General features: G+C 43.8%; 1 protein-coding gene across 1 annotated transcript in view; it reads right to left on the reverse strand.

Annotated features, from left to right (window-relative positions):
* The window catches only part of LOC8039230 (metabotropic glutamate receptor 6), a 223,672-nt gene that overhangs the window by 43,898 nt on the left and 163,373 nt on the right, over positions 1-16,401 (reverse strand). The window contains exon 3 of the mRNA XM_029972728.3: positions 3,142-3,312. Coding sequence (XP_029828588.2) covers positions 3,142-3,312 — 171 coding nt within the window. The remainder of the gene's footprint in view (positions 1-3,141; positions 3,313-16,401) is intronic.

Raw genomic sequence — 16,401 nt, forward strand, 5'->3', positions numbered from 1 at the left:
ACTTTACTTGAAGTACATTCTCTGGGTATGTACTTGTACTTTACTTAAAGTATTCTTTTCCGGTACTTTCCGAGGAAGGTACAATTCCCGACTTCAAAGTACATTCTTCAAATTTGGTGTTGTTAAATTTGTATCATGAAATGATGCTTTGTCAACTCCGAACAAATACCTGGAGGGATATTCTACTCTATCCAGAAACGTGAGCAGACGAAGCATCGCTCCGTTTGTTCTGGGGGCGGCTTTCCCGTAGCTTTTTGAGCTCTCGCTACTTTTTGGACGGTCAGTGCGAGCAAGGAGGTCTAAAATATTAGGAGAGTAATTTTAATTAAAATGTATAACCTGAGACTGTGGTGCGGAAAAATTAAACTTTCAAGTCGAAGAAAAAGACAGCAGAGGGGAACATACATCGCAATGTTTTGAGACATTCTCTTTTGTCTTTTCGTTCGACTTGAAAGTTTCTTAATTTTTTCGCACCCCAATCTCAGGAGTCACGTTATGATTAATTATCACCAGGTCGCTTGCACACTCACTGTTTTTTTTTGTTTTTTTTTTGAGGAGCGGACATTCTTTTATGAGAAAATTGTTTACTGAAGCTACGAGGCTGACGTCATGCTCTCTGCTAGTAAATTTAACCCCTTTGGGTGCAACAACCCAGTGCAAGCGCGCCAAGTTCAGAAGAGGGACTTCTGAATTTGGCTACATTCCTGAAAATAACTATTTTGTGGCCACTTAACTTTATTGAATATTCGGTTCTTTTTTTGAAAATGGGTAATGCACCCCTAATTACCTCTGGGAACGTATACCATTTAAAAATCACTGTATAGGAGAATGAATGAGCATCATGAAAGATTGTGTTAAAATGCTTGTACTTTACTTTGAAAGTACATTGTATTTATCGTACTTTACTTCAAGTACATTGCACCCAGTGTACTTACTACATTACTTGAAGTACATCACATATCATTTACTTTGTACTTTACTTGAAGTACTTTTTAGATGTACTTTACCCAACACTGCCTCTAGTCCGACCGAGAGTGCCTTCAAGCAACGCCCACATAAAGGCACCCAGTCCGACCGTCACACGAGTCAGCGGCCACAAACGAAAACCACATTTGTCGTCTCTTTTGCGTAATTTTTTTTAGAGACGCTTTTTTTTTTTTGGCAAATGCAAGAACTGATTTGTTTTTGTTCATTACCGGGCAAATCAAATAAACATGACTGAAATATCCAAGAAGTAATTACGATTTTAATTACAATTACCGCCACTAAGAAAATTGAGTACATTACTAAATTACCTGCATCAAAAGGTCATGAGATACATTACATATTACTCTAAAAAGTAATTTAATTACTGTAATTCAATTACAGTAATTTCATTACTTCCATCTCCGACGCCGAGGGCAATACTTTGCCTCTACTTCTCCGTATTACAAAAACCCTTATGCAACAGTTCATACGACGGCATAAGTAAAAAAACAGGAACTGCCCTTTTACCTCGCTCAGAAGCGAGAATTGAGTTTAGATACAACCACCTTTTACGAACATTATTGGCGACGTCCGCGATCGAAAGCGTCGCTGTGGTCGGCTTTCCACGATCGGCCGAATTTTGACTATGATGTCAGCAAAGGATTTCTTATCGGCGGAAATAAGAAGAATACGAGAACTTTAATTTTGACGGTGTTGGCAGTGCCGCTTTGAGAGCGCAATGATTTCAAGCTTCCACCATGCAAGTTACAAACACCATCGAGCTTGTTCTTTGCAAGGTAATGACGTCACGAAAGGGAACCATAGGAGGGCGCCACAAACATCTCGCCGCTATTACTTTAGGCTCATCTCTTCGTAGCACGAAACTACCAGAATACATGAAAAATTCCCCCTGGCGCCAGTACCCGTTTGAGTATCAGGAAGATTTATCTACCAGGCATTCGAAAAAAAAAAGGACACCACAAACATCGTTTTTCGAAGAATCGCTGAACAATCTCTCGATCTGCGGTGCACAAGAGCTCTTCGACTTTACACCGACGCCTCACTGCACCAAGCCCAACAAAGCGCAACAGCCGGTTTTGTCATCCTAGCCATGAAAATTGAATTGAGTGGTCGATCTGATAAATTGGTGTCGTCAACATCCGCTGAAATAGAGGCCATCAAGAGTGTTCTGTCTATACTTCCTGAAACCAACGCAGACTGGAATAAATAACTAGCTGTTGTTAGAACCGATTCCAGCACATCCCTCAGAAGGCTTGCGTCACCAGGATTACGTGACTAACAAGTTAGAAAATTTTTAAATCTACTAAAACCCCACTCAGGAAAAAACCTCCGAGTGCGGTTTCAATAAGTACCTTCACATGTTGGAGTTCCAGGGAACACCGAAGCTGACCAACTAGTGGGAGATGCACATAATCAAGTCACATCAATACAAAGTCCTGTTAATTTTAAGGACTCGCTTTGCCTGGTGAAGGCACACATCGAAGACCTCGCTCCTACTAGCCGAACGGCAAACCAGCCCTGCATCACCAAGGGATTTCCTCGTGCAAACACCCTTCTAATGCGTTTACGCACCAATAGTGCATTTACTAAATATTTTCTACATAAAATTGGTGTGGCGGACAGCCCATTGTGTACAACGTGCAATGAAGAAGAAACGATTCAGCATCTGCTGCTTCATTGTGAAGATTGTGAGGATATCACAGCGCCGTAAACAGCAGATAATATATTTCCTACTGGATGTGTACGCCGACGCCGTAAATTTGACCGACTACTCCACTTCCTGACCTCTACCGGCCTATCCGACAGACTGTAACGGTCCTTCCCGGTTATGTGTCCTGCTATGAGCAGAAGACCCTGCCGCATTCGAGTCAAGCAGGCGCATCTGTGTGTGTGTATCTGTGCTCGTGTTCTATACATTGGTCACAATCATCCTAACTGCCATTTCTTTTACACTTTTCGTCCTCCTGTTTCTTCTTTTTACTCTCTTGTAATTTCTTTATTCCCTTTTTAGTAGAAACAGTTTGCAACCCCTGCAAGAACAACACCTCCCTCACCTCCACGACATACCCCCCCCCCCCCTCCCCCAGGGGATGAAAGGAATAGAGCTCTCCAGTTCTGCGTGTTTCGAGAGTGGCATATGGTGCAGGTCCTCACCTTGAGGCCATAATTGGACTCCTCGTACAAGATGGACACGTAGGTCCACTTGAGCAGCTTGACGATTTCCACCATGGCGTGCGCTTGGTTCGTGTCCGACGGTACAGTGCGCAGGAAGTACTCGAAGCGCTGCTTGTTGCTCAGCTCGGGACTCGTTGAGAAGAAGCTCACCTGCGCAAGAAATTTTTGTTTTAACCTCGCCGACTAATGTTAGTTTTCATCTCTACGTCACCAGGTACGCTTATCCATAAGAAACAGTCGATGCGAAGCTTGTCCAAGAATATTAAAGGCAAGAATTTATGACACAAAAAAGAAAGGAAAAGACATAAATATCTTATTTGCTTACTTCTCACGTACACTGCGCAACAGAGTTAGTGCAAACACGACATATGCGCCTTTTCGCTGTTTGTACAAGTGGAGTTGCCCCTAATTGCGAGCACCAAATTTAATCGCCTAAGGTCTTTTGCCAAAATAATAAAATTGCACAACACGGACAGTGTACGTTGATGACAATCTTACAGTTGCAAAAGAAAAAAAAACCTGACAATTGCTTGCTTTTTCTAGCCCTGTCACGTTCTGTAGCTATACCTACAATCATACGGACTGCATTTATTATGTTAAGGTTATATGTCTCACTCATTGAGACTCTGGGCCGTTGGTCATATGCCTTAGTGACTCGGCAAATTAACGTAAAGCGCCAATGTTTCTATTCGATGTAATTAAACTGAATATAATGTTTCATACATTTCTTCGACTGATTTGGTTTATGTGTATATATATTTCATCGGTAGACTCTCTTTTACATAAATATTGCTAAGGGCGTGCAGTCAAATTAATCTGACAATAGGAGATTTGAAGCTCTGCGTGGTCCCAGTTCGGTATTACTGGGCATCGTTCAAACTAGCTTCAGCGCCTGATGTGAAGGTCCTTTATATTTCAGCGTAACATGTAGAAATAATTTTTTTTTTTTTTTTTCGTTTAGAGTGCACCTTTTAGGCGGTCGTTTCCTTCTTGAGCGGCGTCGCCATCGGCGTCGGCATAACCGCGCGCGTAGCGTCATGGGAATAATGCAAGCGGGCGTAACCGCATGTTGGATTATGGGAACATTTACCCGCTAGATTTGGCGGGAAACTTTTCCCGGTAGGTCTAGCGGAAAACTTTTTCCGCTCAATTTAGCGGGGAACTGTTACCGATAAAGTTTGCCGGAAAGTTTTCTACTAAATTTAACAAAAAACCTTTGTCTCTAAGTTTAGCGAAGATTTCCCGCTAAATGGGAGGGCAGCGAGCAAGGAGGAGTGGAGGTTGCGGAAGGGGAGAAGGAGCATACCCTCCCCTCCGTACTTTCTCCTCCTTCTACTCAAGAGCTGCGCCCTGATTCGGCATTACAGAGAGTTGTAAACGTCTGTCATTTTTTGCTTCAACGACATTGTCGAGTTTTCATACACTTATAAATTGATTAACACCATCTTCATCTAAATGTTTATCAAATGGCTTCCACACTGTTACGGAGTATTACAGGAACAATTTCCGGGACCTTCAAGAACACCGTTGGAGAATAACAAAATAAGTGGTGCGTTTAACGTCAACCTCGACCGAAAACATGTTGCAGTTGTTTTTTTATGTTAATACGTCTTAAGACTTGGCTGAAACCCAAGTTTAGTCGCCTCCCCTTAAGATTTCTTGCTCTTAAGCAGGTAACGAAAATGACAGGAAGATTTATTGGTGGATTCTTAGAGAATGAGTTTGCTTGACCCTTGGAAACGCCACTAACGTCCCCCTTCGGGAAACGCTAACTCTCACCCCTTAACTTTTCCCGTTAAAATTTCTCTCTAGCTTTTACTTTTTTTTTTTGCTTCCTCTATTTTTGCTGTCTTTTTTGGTCTCGTTACGGGGTCGGTGTAAGCGTTTTCAAAGGGGGACATGTGCGGCGCTTCCCAAGGGTTATGCAAACGGATTCCTTAAAATCCACCAATGAATCTTCCTGTAACTTTTTTTAACCCTTTTTTTTTTGTACTCTGCCTGTCAGATTACGTCAAAACCCTTGAATGCGGTCCTCCATATTCCTCGTAGAAAGAACCACATCTATACCACTCGTGGAGGTAACCGCATCCATATCACTCGTGGAGGGAACCGCATCCATCGTTTTAAGTGTACACACACATCATACCCCACGCACCGCTACTACGGGGACCCAGAGCGAAGAACAATCGGCGACGGCAGAGGGACAACTGAGCACGCCCGCATTCCACCGCGCCGTGGCGCAACACCTACTAGAAAACAAAGCTGCAGTGCTGACTGAGATGGCGTCATCAGCAAAGGCCAACGCTGCGCAAAGATTAGACAAAACGATTGCATCAACGTTTGACTCAAACTTTACTCGAAGCAGAGTGTTGACGCAGCACTCGTTTCCAATCTGTGTTCAGCGTTGGTCTTCTCTGATGACGCTATCTCATTCATCACTACGGCTTTATCATCTAGGAGATGTTCCGCGCCTCCTGCCTGGCTCCGCGCCAGCTGTGTGCGTGACTTGACGAAAGCGAAAGGGCTCGTTTTCACGAAAACCCGGCGGTGTCTATAAGTTTGTCAGCGCCGGAAAAAAAGGGAGAGGTTGACGCGTGCCTACGTCAGCGCTTTGGACCAATGGGAGCGTCGCACGCATTACCCTCTGCCCTTCCTTCTTCCCCTCTTCCTGGCGCTGGCAAACGAGACACATTGCCGGGTTTTCGTCAAAACGAGCCTTCTAACGTTAATGCATTACAACATTTTACTAAGCCACGATGTGTTCGCAAGCAGGCTAGCTGGCAGAAGTTTCCCAAAGAGAGGATGAATTTCGCTCATGGAAAATCTAGAAGTCAATATTTGTGTTTCTTTGAGATTGAGGCGACGCGTAATGGTGGCACTTAAAATATGTCGCATACATGCACCTGATACTGCACGTCCCAAGACAGCACGTGGAAAATCAATCGTACAAAGTTAGACCTAGCATATTGACCACTCGCACGGATAGTTTTGCATTCATAGCCCATTGCTCAATTGATCTTGCCTTTCGTTTCCTAATATGACGGTGACGCTTCCAGCCTGACTTCGCGCTGCCTGATAAAGGCTTCGAGAATATACAGGCCTTGTCTTTTTTTAACTTGAAACTTTTTTTTTCATGTGAAAGGTACACTAACGCGGTTTCGTGACCACTGGCCGTAACGATCGGTGGGCTAATTAAATAGAATATGTTAATCAACGTTTTCATTTTTGAAAATTAACATACGGTTATAATTAGAAACTTGATGAACGTCATCAAAATCACTAAATCAACCAATATTAGAAAGACATGGAGCACGTTGGAAGCACGTTGGAGATCTAAAATTACCCTTCGTGCATCGGGAGCAAGGCTACCGGTACGATAACGCGCCCGCGCGTTTTTTCCGTCTTTTATCATCCGCGTTTTCTAACCCCAGCCTTGCGCCCGTGGCGCGAGTGGCAACTTTAGCGCACAACTGCACTTCCCACATGCTCAGTTCTTCTAAATATCACTGATCAAGTTGTTTTCGAATACGGCAAGTTCCTCATTTAAACGAGATGTAAATTAACATATTTACGTAATTATTCGATTAGCTCCCTAGGCTATGTCCCCACTACACTTAGCGCATTAGTATATCTTTCACTCTATTTTTTTAAACCGATTTGTAATGTATGAGAATAAACACCCTGTATAATCTTGTCTGTTTACCATATCTGAACGGTAATTAGGAATACCGGAGTTCGAATCCCGACGCCACCTTAGATATTGCCCTTCGGCGGCTTCGCAGCAGTTGTTTCGTTCGATCAGTACGGTTCATTCATCTGCCTATTTCGGATTAATCCAGTGTTTGATACGCCGTGTTCGACAACCGAAACGCGGTTTACTATCCCGCATAAGTAAACTAGGCATTGCAGTAAGCTGAATCTCAGCCAGAATATGACGATGGTTAAGTGAAGAAGATACGAAATTTTGATAAAATGATGTTATCTATACCAAAAGATAAAAAGGAATGACGAATTGTCTGAATAAGCTGACGTCCACCTACGTTTAGTCAGAAGAAGAAATACCACAGTGGACGGATGTGGCATTTATTTCAGTAAAACAAACTTGTAAGCAAGATAGGCAATATTGTTTCCTTTCTCGCTGACAAGTTTGTTTCACTGAGGTTGTGGAAGTGGGGAGGGGGGAAGATGGGGGGGATCTGTCTTATTCTATCACTGCCAAGGACAAAGGAGTAGCTGCATGGATAAAGGGCGACCCGGGACTAATCATATGATATTCTCAACTCCGGTAAGAGAGCGCTTGTATAAAATGGACGACTTATTTGAAGTGCGTCTTTGCAGTTCAATATGCCGCCGTCCTTGAATTGGTAAAATGATCGACAGTACATTTGCAGTCATGACAACTCTATTCTTTTTGTAATGATCGAATCATTACTCGGCAATGAACGAAGCTACGCTTTCAAAAAAACAAAACAAAACAAAAAAAAAAACACGATCTAACCATCATATAACCATTGTGTAGAACTTCTTTGCTTAAGGCATCCTTCTTCCCTAACGCAATAACCGAATGGAACAAACCAGCTAAAAGTGTTATCAGTTCAGTAGCACTAACCCTTTTTAACGACGAGCTACCTAAGCATTTCGCAGTCGAGTAGTTGCCTGCATTGCACTGTTAAGATCTGTTTCGTCTATTTTCTGTTGTATGTACCTCGTGCCTTGGCGTTTAGGTATATAAAATACTGGAACTATAAACAAATCAAGAAATATGTAAATAACTGATTTTCTTTGAATTAGACTAAACTTGTCGGGGTCGGCGTGACGTCCTTTGATTTTTTAGAAATATGTATATGTGGTAGTTCAAATCCTAAAATGAACGAAACTGCGCTTTAGAAAAATTACAAGTCGAACGTTTTATGTGAAACACTTCCAAAGTGTCACCTGTTGGAAAAGGCAAAAAATATTTTCTTTCTCATAATTTCGGTTGTTGTTTAAAAATTGTTCACTTTTTTTAAATTCCTAGTTTTTGTTCAACTTCAAGATACAATTATAAAATAATTTTATTAGAAAATATTATTTTGGCTTGACTTATTTATGTTTTACAAAAATCGCAAACTTGATACTCCAAGACATTTCGTCTCAATTTCAGATTGTCGTCAAAACTGAACCGGTGCGAATTAACAATGACATAAAACAATCACCCACCTCTTGCTTCAAACACCAGCTATTTCAAGATGAAATGTTTCGAGTAGTTGAGTATAATGTAATTAATTATGTCTTGCTCTAAACTCGGTGAAATTATAATATTTTTTTAAATATATTTAGACCAATTACTGTTTTAAAAGAGTAATTTTTATTTTATACTAATTTTTGTCTCGGTGGTCCACGATGTTAAAATTTACCGTTCATATCAATTGGTTGACGTTTTATGGTTGAATATGAAGACAGCCATTTAAATAAGATTTTTTTTCTTGCTCTTAACTTGTACAGAGACTAAATATTTGAGTTATTTTAGATCGATGTTTTCAGAACGTTCAATAACTATTTTCTTCTAGCTTTCTTGTGGATTCTCCATAAGATACAGAATCATTGCACATAAATACTGATTTACCGCGTATTTTGCTCTCGGGACAAACAGGTAAATAAGTCGCTTTTTGACTTGACTCGCCATCGTCGCTCGGGAACGCTGGTTTCAGCGCAACGTTCTCGAGAATAACAAACGTATATGAAAAAAAAAAAAGACTACGTCACCATAACAAATTATTTATTATATTTTTCTCGCAATATCACGTGTCACCTTAAAACAGCATCCCTAGCTTGAATAAAGCACCTCGTCCACTTAGATCACCCGAAATCACATACCGTGGCGAGTCAGTGTTCATTCTGGTAGAGGATTGTATTATTTATTATAATGATCACCGAAATATTATGCGAAGACGAGAATTGCACGAAACAAACAAGAAAAAACTCTAACGAAACACCCATGTAGCAAGTAACCAGGCGCATCATTGTGGTGCGGCATTAACGTGATGTATATGCTAACACGTGTCTGAGATATAAATGACATCATATCTAAATATAATTAGGCACGGCGTTATAAAAAAAACAAAAAAACAAGTGTCCTTTTTTGCGTACGTCAAACTCGCTTGCATCCCAGGTCAAGACTGCATTAAATTTGACTGGTACGTAAGCTATCGGATAAGCCTTATGACGTGAAACACACGCTAACCGTATACCGATGCGCATGAATAATAATGGCCATCGTGAGCGTAGTTAAACAGGGTCAATTAAGTTAAGTACTGCTTAGAATCTAAAAAATACATATAGCTTAAAAATACATTTTCTTATCTATTTTTCATGAATAAAAATATATCATTAACCTTTTCCTATTTACTGCCACCGTCGTCGTTAACAAAGAGGCATAAATATTTTTTTTTTACTTTTTTGTAGTATTCGTTTTAACAGACATTTAAATAGCTCTACAGTGTCGTATGTGAGGCTCAGGCTCCAGCTTAATAGCTTCAAGGCAGGGTTAAAAACGATCTAAAAAAAAGTTAACCCCAAAGGCACAAAAAGCTAGTTTTAGTACATCGTGTCGTTTCCATTAGATTGACTTTTTATATTGGTTCGAAGGAGTTCGGCCAGTGATGAAAGTGCTTTGATGCGCCATTAGCGCCAAATTGCGTCATTAACGAAGGTCTGTAGCAGACGTTCGTTAAGCGCAAGATATAGCATCTTAGCCAAAGCGCCATTTTTTTTTTCTTTAAGTATTGCGCCCCACTAGCGCCGAGGTGAGCTTGAACAAACCAAAAAATAAGAATATTTCATTATTGGTCGATCCTATAATTCAGAGTACTAGCAAAGGAAAATTATACAAATATTTATTCCACAGAGTTTCTACCCGCTGTAGAGTTCATTTCATCTAAAGTCAGAGCACAGTCGAAGGCTTTAACACATGCTGTAAACGACTTATTTTTCGCGGGCTCAATATTTCGCGATCTATGCCAAAGGTGAAGTTTTGGAAAAATTCGCGGGTTTTAATCTTCGCGACGCGGTGGGATCTCACTATAGATTCCAATGTGTTTGCATTTTCCCAGAATTCTTCGCGGGACCTGTTTTACGCGAATGGTAGGCGATCCGCGAAATTCGCAAAAACTAGGTCCTCGCAAAAATTAAGTCGTTTACAGTAGTCATACAAACTGAAAGCGCAGGTCTAGGTAGGGGAATTCGCAAAGCTTGACTGGTGTAGCCAATGAAGGAGCACGTACTGATAGATGACGAATGTCGTCATGTCGCACTTTGGAGGCTGCTTAATTGGTCCGATCGACTCGTAGCATCACCTGTGTTTATACGTTAGATAAAACTAAGTGTAGATATTGTTCTTCAACCCCGCTGGCCCCGTTATTGTTTGAATTTCCAGACGATGTCGGCAATGTCGGCAGCTAAAAGTCGCCAGAGAAATTCGCGAAATAGAGGGATGGCGGCTATTACAATAAGACAGACCCTGGGTCTCTTACTCCTGATGATATCACTTTATCATCGTGTCTGTCACATGCTTGCATAACGTGGCTATTGTGTACTGTGGCGCTTGCGCCGCTCCCGTCAACCTTCCCGGCTTCACACCAGCGCGCGCGAGACTAACTTCACCGCTTTGTACCGGAGTGCTGGGAAAAGCGACTGACATGGGAGAGCGCAGGGGTTAGCGCGATTGACTCGGAATTTGTACCCAGTCCCAGGCAGCACGCCGACACTGGGCCAGCGTCAGGGGAATATTGCTCACAACATTGACCCAGTTTCATCTTTTGCACCACGGCCCAGTATTGGGCCCATATCGGTTAACACTTTCTTTAAAAATGGGCCAGAATCGGCAATATCACTCCTGTTCTGGGCAGAGATGGGCGAATATCGTTTAACACGGCCGCGGCCGCTGCGGTGTCAGCGGACTTGAGCCAAGCCAACGTTACTAGAACCGACCAATCAGTTGGGAAACTGCCGAAGAGCCTGCTCTGAAAAAGTGGCACCGATCCGTACTCGAGAACCGAGCTAATAGCGATCGCAACTCCGCCATTTCCCCCCAATGGCCACTCGAGGAACTGGACGCGACTTCTATTTTGGCTTTAATCGGCCATTTTGGCCGCGAAAGAGATACGGTGGAATGGCTCAAAGGGTGCCACTCCCGACTCCCAAGCGGACGCGCCGCGAATGAATGCCGAAGTTAGGATGTGCCTAGGTCGGGACGCGCTACCTGAAATCACCGCTGACACATGGTCGTATAAAAACAATATTATTTGTGTCGCAAACCTTGTAAACTAAAGCTTTTAGAAAACATCACGCGCCCTCGTTTTGTACTAATCTCCAATAAAGGTTACTACAAAAAGCTCCTTTTTCCGTTTGTGCGTACTGAAAAGCCCAATTCCAGCCGCTGATTGCCCGACGCGCACTCGGCGCGGCCCGTGGCAACAGCGGTGGCCGCCGCGATTGGCCGGCGCGATTGACCGATTCAGTATCGTTTTAGAAACGGTCAAGAATTCCTAATACCAGCCGATACAGCCGGTTTAGACCCGACAAATAATCGAAAAACGGCGCTTGATACTCTATATCAGCGTGGCGTTGGCCGACCCCTGTTATATTCCGCCGATATCGGCCACATCACTGTAATACTGGTCCGAACTTTACGATCCAGCGCCAATATTGGCAGTATCAGAATGCTATTGGCCCGATTTCTCCGATCCGACGTCAATATTGGCGCAATACTGTGTGCTGCCTGGGGTAGTGGTACAGATTTACTTTTTCTGGCCTTGACTGTAGGTTGACTGTAGGCCTCTAATTCGAAAAACAAAAGTCTGCGTCGAGAAAGGGTGAAAAATTAACGGAAGATACGGTGGCGGATTCTTAGGAAATGTGTTGGCATGATCCGTGAAAACGTCACACACGTACCCCTTTGGGAAAGGGAAACGCTGACCCCTTCCCTTTCATTTTTAGAGCGCAGCTCTTCGGCGCCCGTTTCCGGCTTGAGCGGCGTCGGCGTCGGCGTAACCGCGCGGTGCATTATGGGAAATGTCCCATAATGCACCGCGCGAGCCCCCCCCCCCCCACTGAGGTCACGTGACTCCCCCCCGAGGTCACGTGACTCCCCTGAGGTCACGTGACCCCCAAGGTCACGTGACCCTCCCCCCGATGACGTCATCATCACTGATGACGTCACCGGCATCCGCATCGTCATCATCACTGATGACGTCATCAGTGACGTCACTGATGACGTCACCGGCATCCGCGTCGTCATCATCACTGATGACGTCATCAGTGACGTCACTGATGACGTCACCGACATCCGCATCATCATCATCATCACTGGTGGCGTCATAAGTGACGTCACTGATGTCGTCACTGGCATCCGCATCGTCATCGTCACCATCACTGATAACGTAATCAGTGACGTCACTGATGACGTCACCGACATCCGCATCGTCATCGTCATCATCACTGGTGACGTCATCAGTGACGTCACTAATGACGTCATCGGTATCGGCATTGTCGTCACTGATGACGTCACCAGTGACGTCACTGATGACATCATCGGCATTGTCATCGTCACGTGACCCCAGGTCACGTGAACCCCAAGGTCACGTGACCCCCCGGTCAGTTGACCCCCCCAATACCCCTCCCTCCTCCTCCTCAAGAGCTGCGCTCTAATTCGGCGTTACAGGGAGTTGTAAACGGCTTTCACTTTTTTGGCTTTCTCTTTTGCCTCCTCTTTTTCTTGCTGCCTCTTTTTGGCCTCATTACGTGAACATCGTTAGCGTTTCCCAAAGGGGGACGTGTGTTGCGTTTCCCAAGGGTCATGTTAACGGATCCCCTAAAGAATCCACCAATGGTATTTCCTGTAATTTTTTCACCCCTTTTCAGTTATCTGTCTGTCAGAGTACGTCGACGTCCTTGGGTACGGCGATCCATATCATTCGTGGAATGAACCACAATCATACCACTCGTGGAGGAAACCACACCCATATCACTCGTGGAGGGATACGCATCTATCGTTTTAACTACGCATACATATCACAGCCCACACAGCGCTAGTACGGAAACCAACAGAGAAGCACAACCGGCGACGGCAGAGCGGCCAGTCAGCACGCCCGCATTCCACCACAAAGCTCCGCAAAACGGCGCCGCCTTCACACTAGCTCAAAATCAGCTCTGCGCGTGACTGAAGTAAACAAAAGGGCTCGTTTTGACGAAAACCTCGTGGTGTCCATCAGTTTGTCAGCGCCTGGGAGCAAGGGGAAGGTTGACGCGTGCTGACGTCACTGCTTCGGATCAATGGGAGCGTCGCACGCGTCACCCTTTCCGTCTCCTTCTCTCTCTCTCCCTGACGCTGACAAACGAAAGACGCCGTCGGGATTTCGTCAAAACGATCGTTCCAAAGACTTGTTCACGAAGTCGCGTTCGAGTACGACTGCAACCACTTGCGCCTCGCTATGACTGCTTGCGTCAAGCTGGCGACACTTACGCCGAGCCAATGGGGAGGCGCTTTGCTGCACGACGCAACGCAGCGCAACTCGGTCTACGCAAATGTGTGAACCAGCCTTAATGCTGAGGCATTAAAACGCGGGTGTCTATTTGAATAAATATGGTACTCAATCTAGTTCCCGTGCAGCAGCCAACCGAAAGGGCACGGCACTTCGTCTGAGCTCTGATTCAAACGATTCAAAGCACACATGAAGGTTGTTGTAATAATTGTGTGCGGTGGTTTTTTGAGATATATGATATTAGAATCTTGAGTTCGGAGTACATAAAACTTGGGGGAACGCATTTTTGTTTTATAGATGTTTTGGCGGATATGCAGATTTTTTTTCCAGCATTTTACATGAATTATAATTGCAGGCTAAAATACCTATTGACTGTAAAATGGGGAACAAAAGAGTGGCTTTAGCTCAACTGAAGTGTTGAGCTATGCTTCTTATTCAACTAGTCTTGATACCCTTGTAAATGGAACCTATACTGACCTCAGCCATAATTCTAAAAAAAAAAAAACTGTGTATTCCCTTTTGCGTCTTACCTATTATTACTCCAAAATATTATGGGTAATACGGTTCAGCATCAAAGAAGAACCCTCAATCTATTTCAGATATTATATAATTTAGCGATGCAATCACATTTTCGTTGATGCCATGGTAACAGATTTTGTCATATTTCGTAAAAGCGCCCAGTGGCTGCTCCAAAACAATATTTCCTCTGCTTCAAAAGCTCCCCCAAAGGGTACAGGGCCACTTCCATCACTGAGTTCCGCAAAAACTCTTTCTGCGTGCGGTTTACGCAAAGCCTGGTAGACCTCGTAAGGAAAACAATCTGTTCTCCTGTGTACCCACCCTCCGTCTTTCAATCCTCATACGGTCCTAAAGAACGAGTTTCAGCTAAAGCTCCACCAGTTGTTTTATCCTTTATGTGTAATATCCTTTATGACAGAATTGTTGAAACATATATATTCCAGTATAAAGAAAACTCTAAGGAAACTCATCCCGAGGATCCTTCAGCACACTAAAAAATAACACAGGGCCTCCTAGTCCGAGCAGACATGGCCCGTGAGAAAATATTGTTTTTGGTAAGAACTTTGCGTGAAGCGCGCACAGGAAATGGTAGGAAGGTACTCCTCCGCACTGATTTTATAAATCACACTAATTTTAAAATCACGATGCTTCAATTGGTTCTTTTTTATTTTTTTATTGTTTGCAACGTTGCGGTGAAGGTATTATGCTGAAGCTTAAGGCACAAGGATGATACAGTAAGAGCTGTATATATTAAAGCAAAATACAACAAAAAGAAAAAACAATACTTATAGCCCGAGGTTTATAACAAAGAGGCCAAAGTAGGTACGTTTTCACGGCGGTCAACACAAACATTTGGCAAGATCTCTCGAGGTGCACATAAGCACTTCTTATGAGTTGTAATCGCGAAAGCATGCACGCCGCTCTTCCGCTCCCCTCTGTCGTCTGCTTCGTACTTGAGTCGACGTCCGAGCGCGCGCGCTGACCTTGCGCGTGGAGCCGCTGCCTCGCGGACACGCAGCGCCATAAGGTGGCGGTCATTGAAAACGGAGCGCAGCGGCCAATCGGAGCCTCGTCGACGGCCAATCGGAGCCTCTACTCCGCTCCTTTGGGATCGGGAAACTAGGTGCCGTTGTTTAGGCTTTTCGCGTGGTTCCATATCTAGGAGCTCGCTTCACAGCTTCACATGGAGAAAGGATTTAAGGTGCCGTTTGGCGCGACTCATACTGATGACGTCGGCTCGCTCCAGGGGACAGTTAATGCTTTCGCATTTAAAACATAAATACGGTGACAAAAGCATCCTCCGAAGTCGACTATTCTGGACCCAAAGCGGATCCACACTCAACAACCTGATCTCAGTCGTTTCCTACTGACCGCGCTCTGGTTTTGAGTGATATTGTCTATAATCCAGGCAGTATGTTGTCCATCATGTTCGTGCTTCTTGCTTCGTGATTGGTGTCTCAGTGTTCGTATCGACTAACCTTATAGACTCCACACAAAAAAGAAAAAGGTTTGCGCATTATTTATGCGCTGCGCGAAATAGTGCTGAAAAGGGTTTGGTTGTCGAAGAAAGAAACGAAGCGTTTGGCTTTTGAAACGTGTGCGTCTTGATAAAATAAGATAAGGCTAATCTAAGATGCACCTACATATATCTCAATTACACACAGGAAGGGAGAAATTAATAACTTTGCGCGAGGGGCCGGACCTCTTTTACTACGTCTTTTTCTTTAAGTGAGTACCAGTATAATGCCGCAATCTCGCTGGCTGGAAACCGATATTAAGTTGGTCGGGACCCGTCACAGCCAGCATTTCTTCAGCTTTAGTGAATGAAACATTCAGCAAGAAACAAGTCCATTCCAATCGAGTCTATAGAAACGTATCTGCAGCCCACGTGGTTGTGAAAGGAGGCTTCGTTCCCAACATTTTTTGTGTGCGAAAAGTAATCAGTGTCGCGAATAGCATGAGATGACATATTTAACGTCCCGGTACTAACGGGAGCAAAGAAAAACCAAGCATTGGTTTCGCTCAAATTAGTCAACGGGCGTACATACTGCAGAAATGAATGCCTCCGTCCAAAGTTCCAAACAGTCATATCGTCCGCACAAAAAGGAGACTTCTTTCTTTTGTTGTATTTTTGTTATAGCGCTAATAAACGGAGCGAACACGCGAATCAAAGTAAAGTAAGCTGGCGGCGCAGCTTATT

Source organism: Ixodes scapularis, unplaced genomic scaffold, assembly GCF_016920785.2.
Source record: "Ixodes scapularis isolate PalLabHiFi unplaced genomic scaffold, ASM1692078v2 PGA_scaffold1__304_contigs__length_218370807, whole genome shotgun sequence".
NCBI classification, from domain to species: Eukaryota; Metazoa; Arthropoda; class Arachnida; order Ixodida; family Ixodidae; genus Ixodes; species Ixodes scapularis.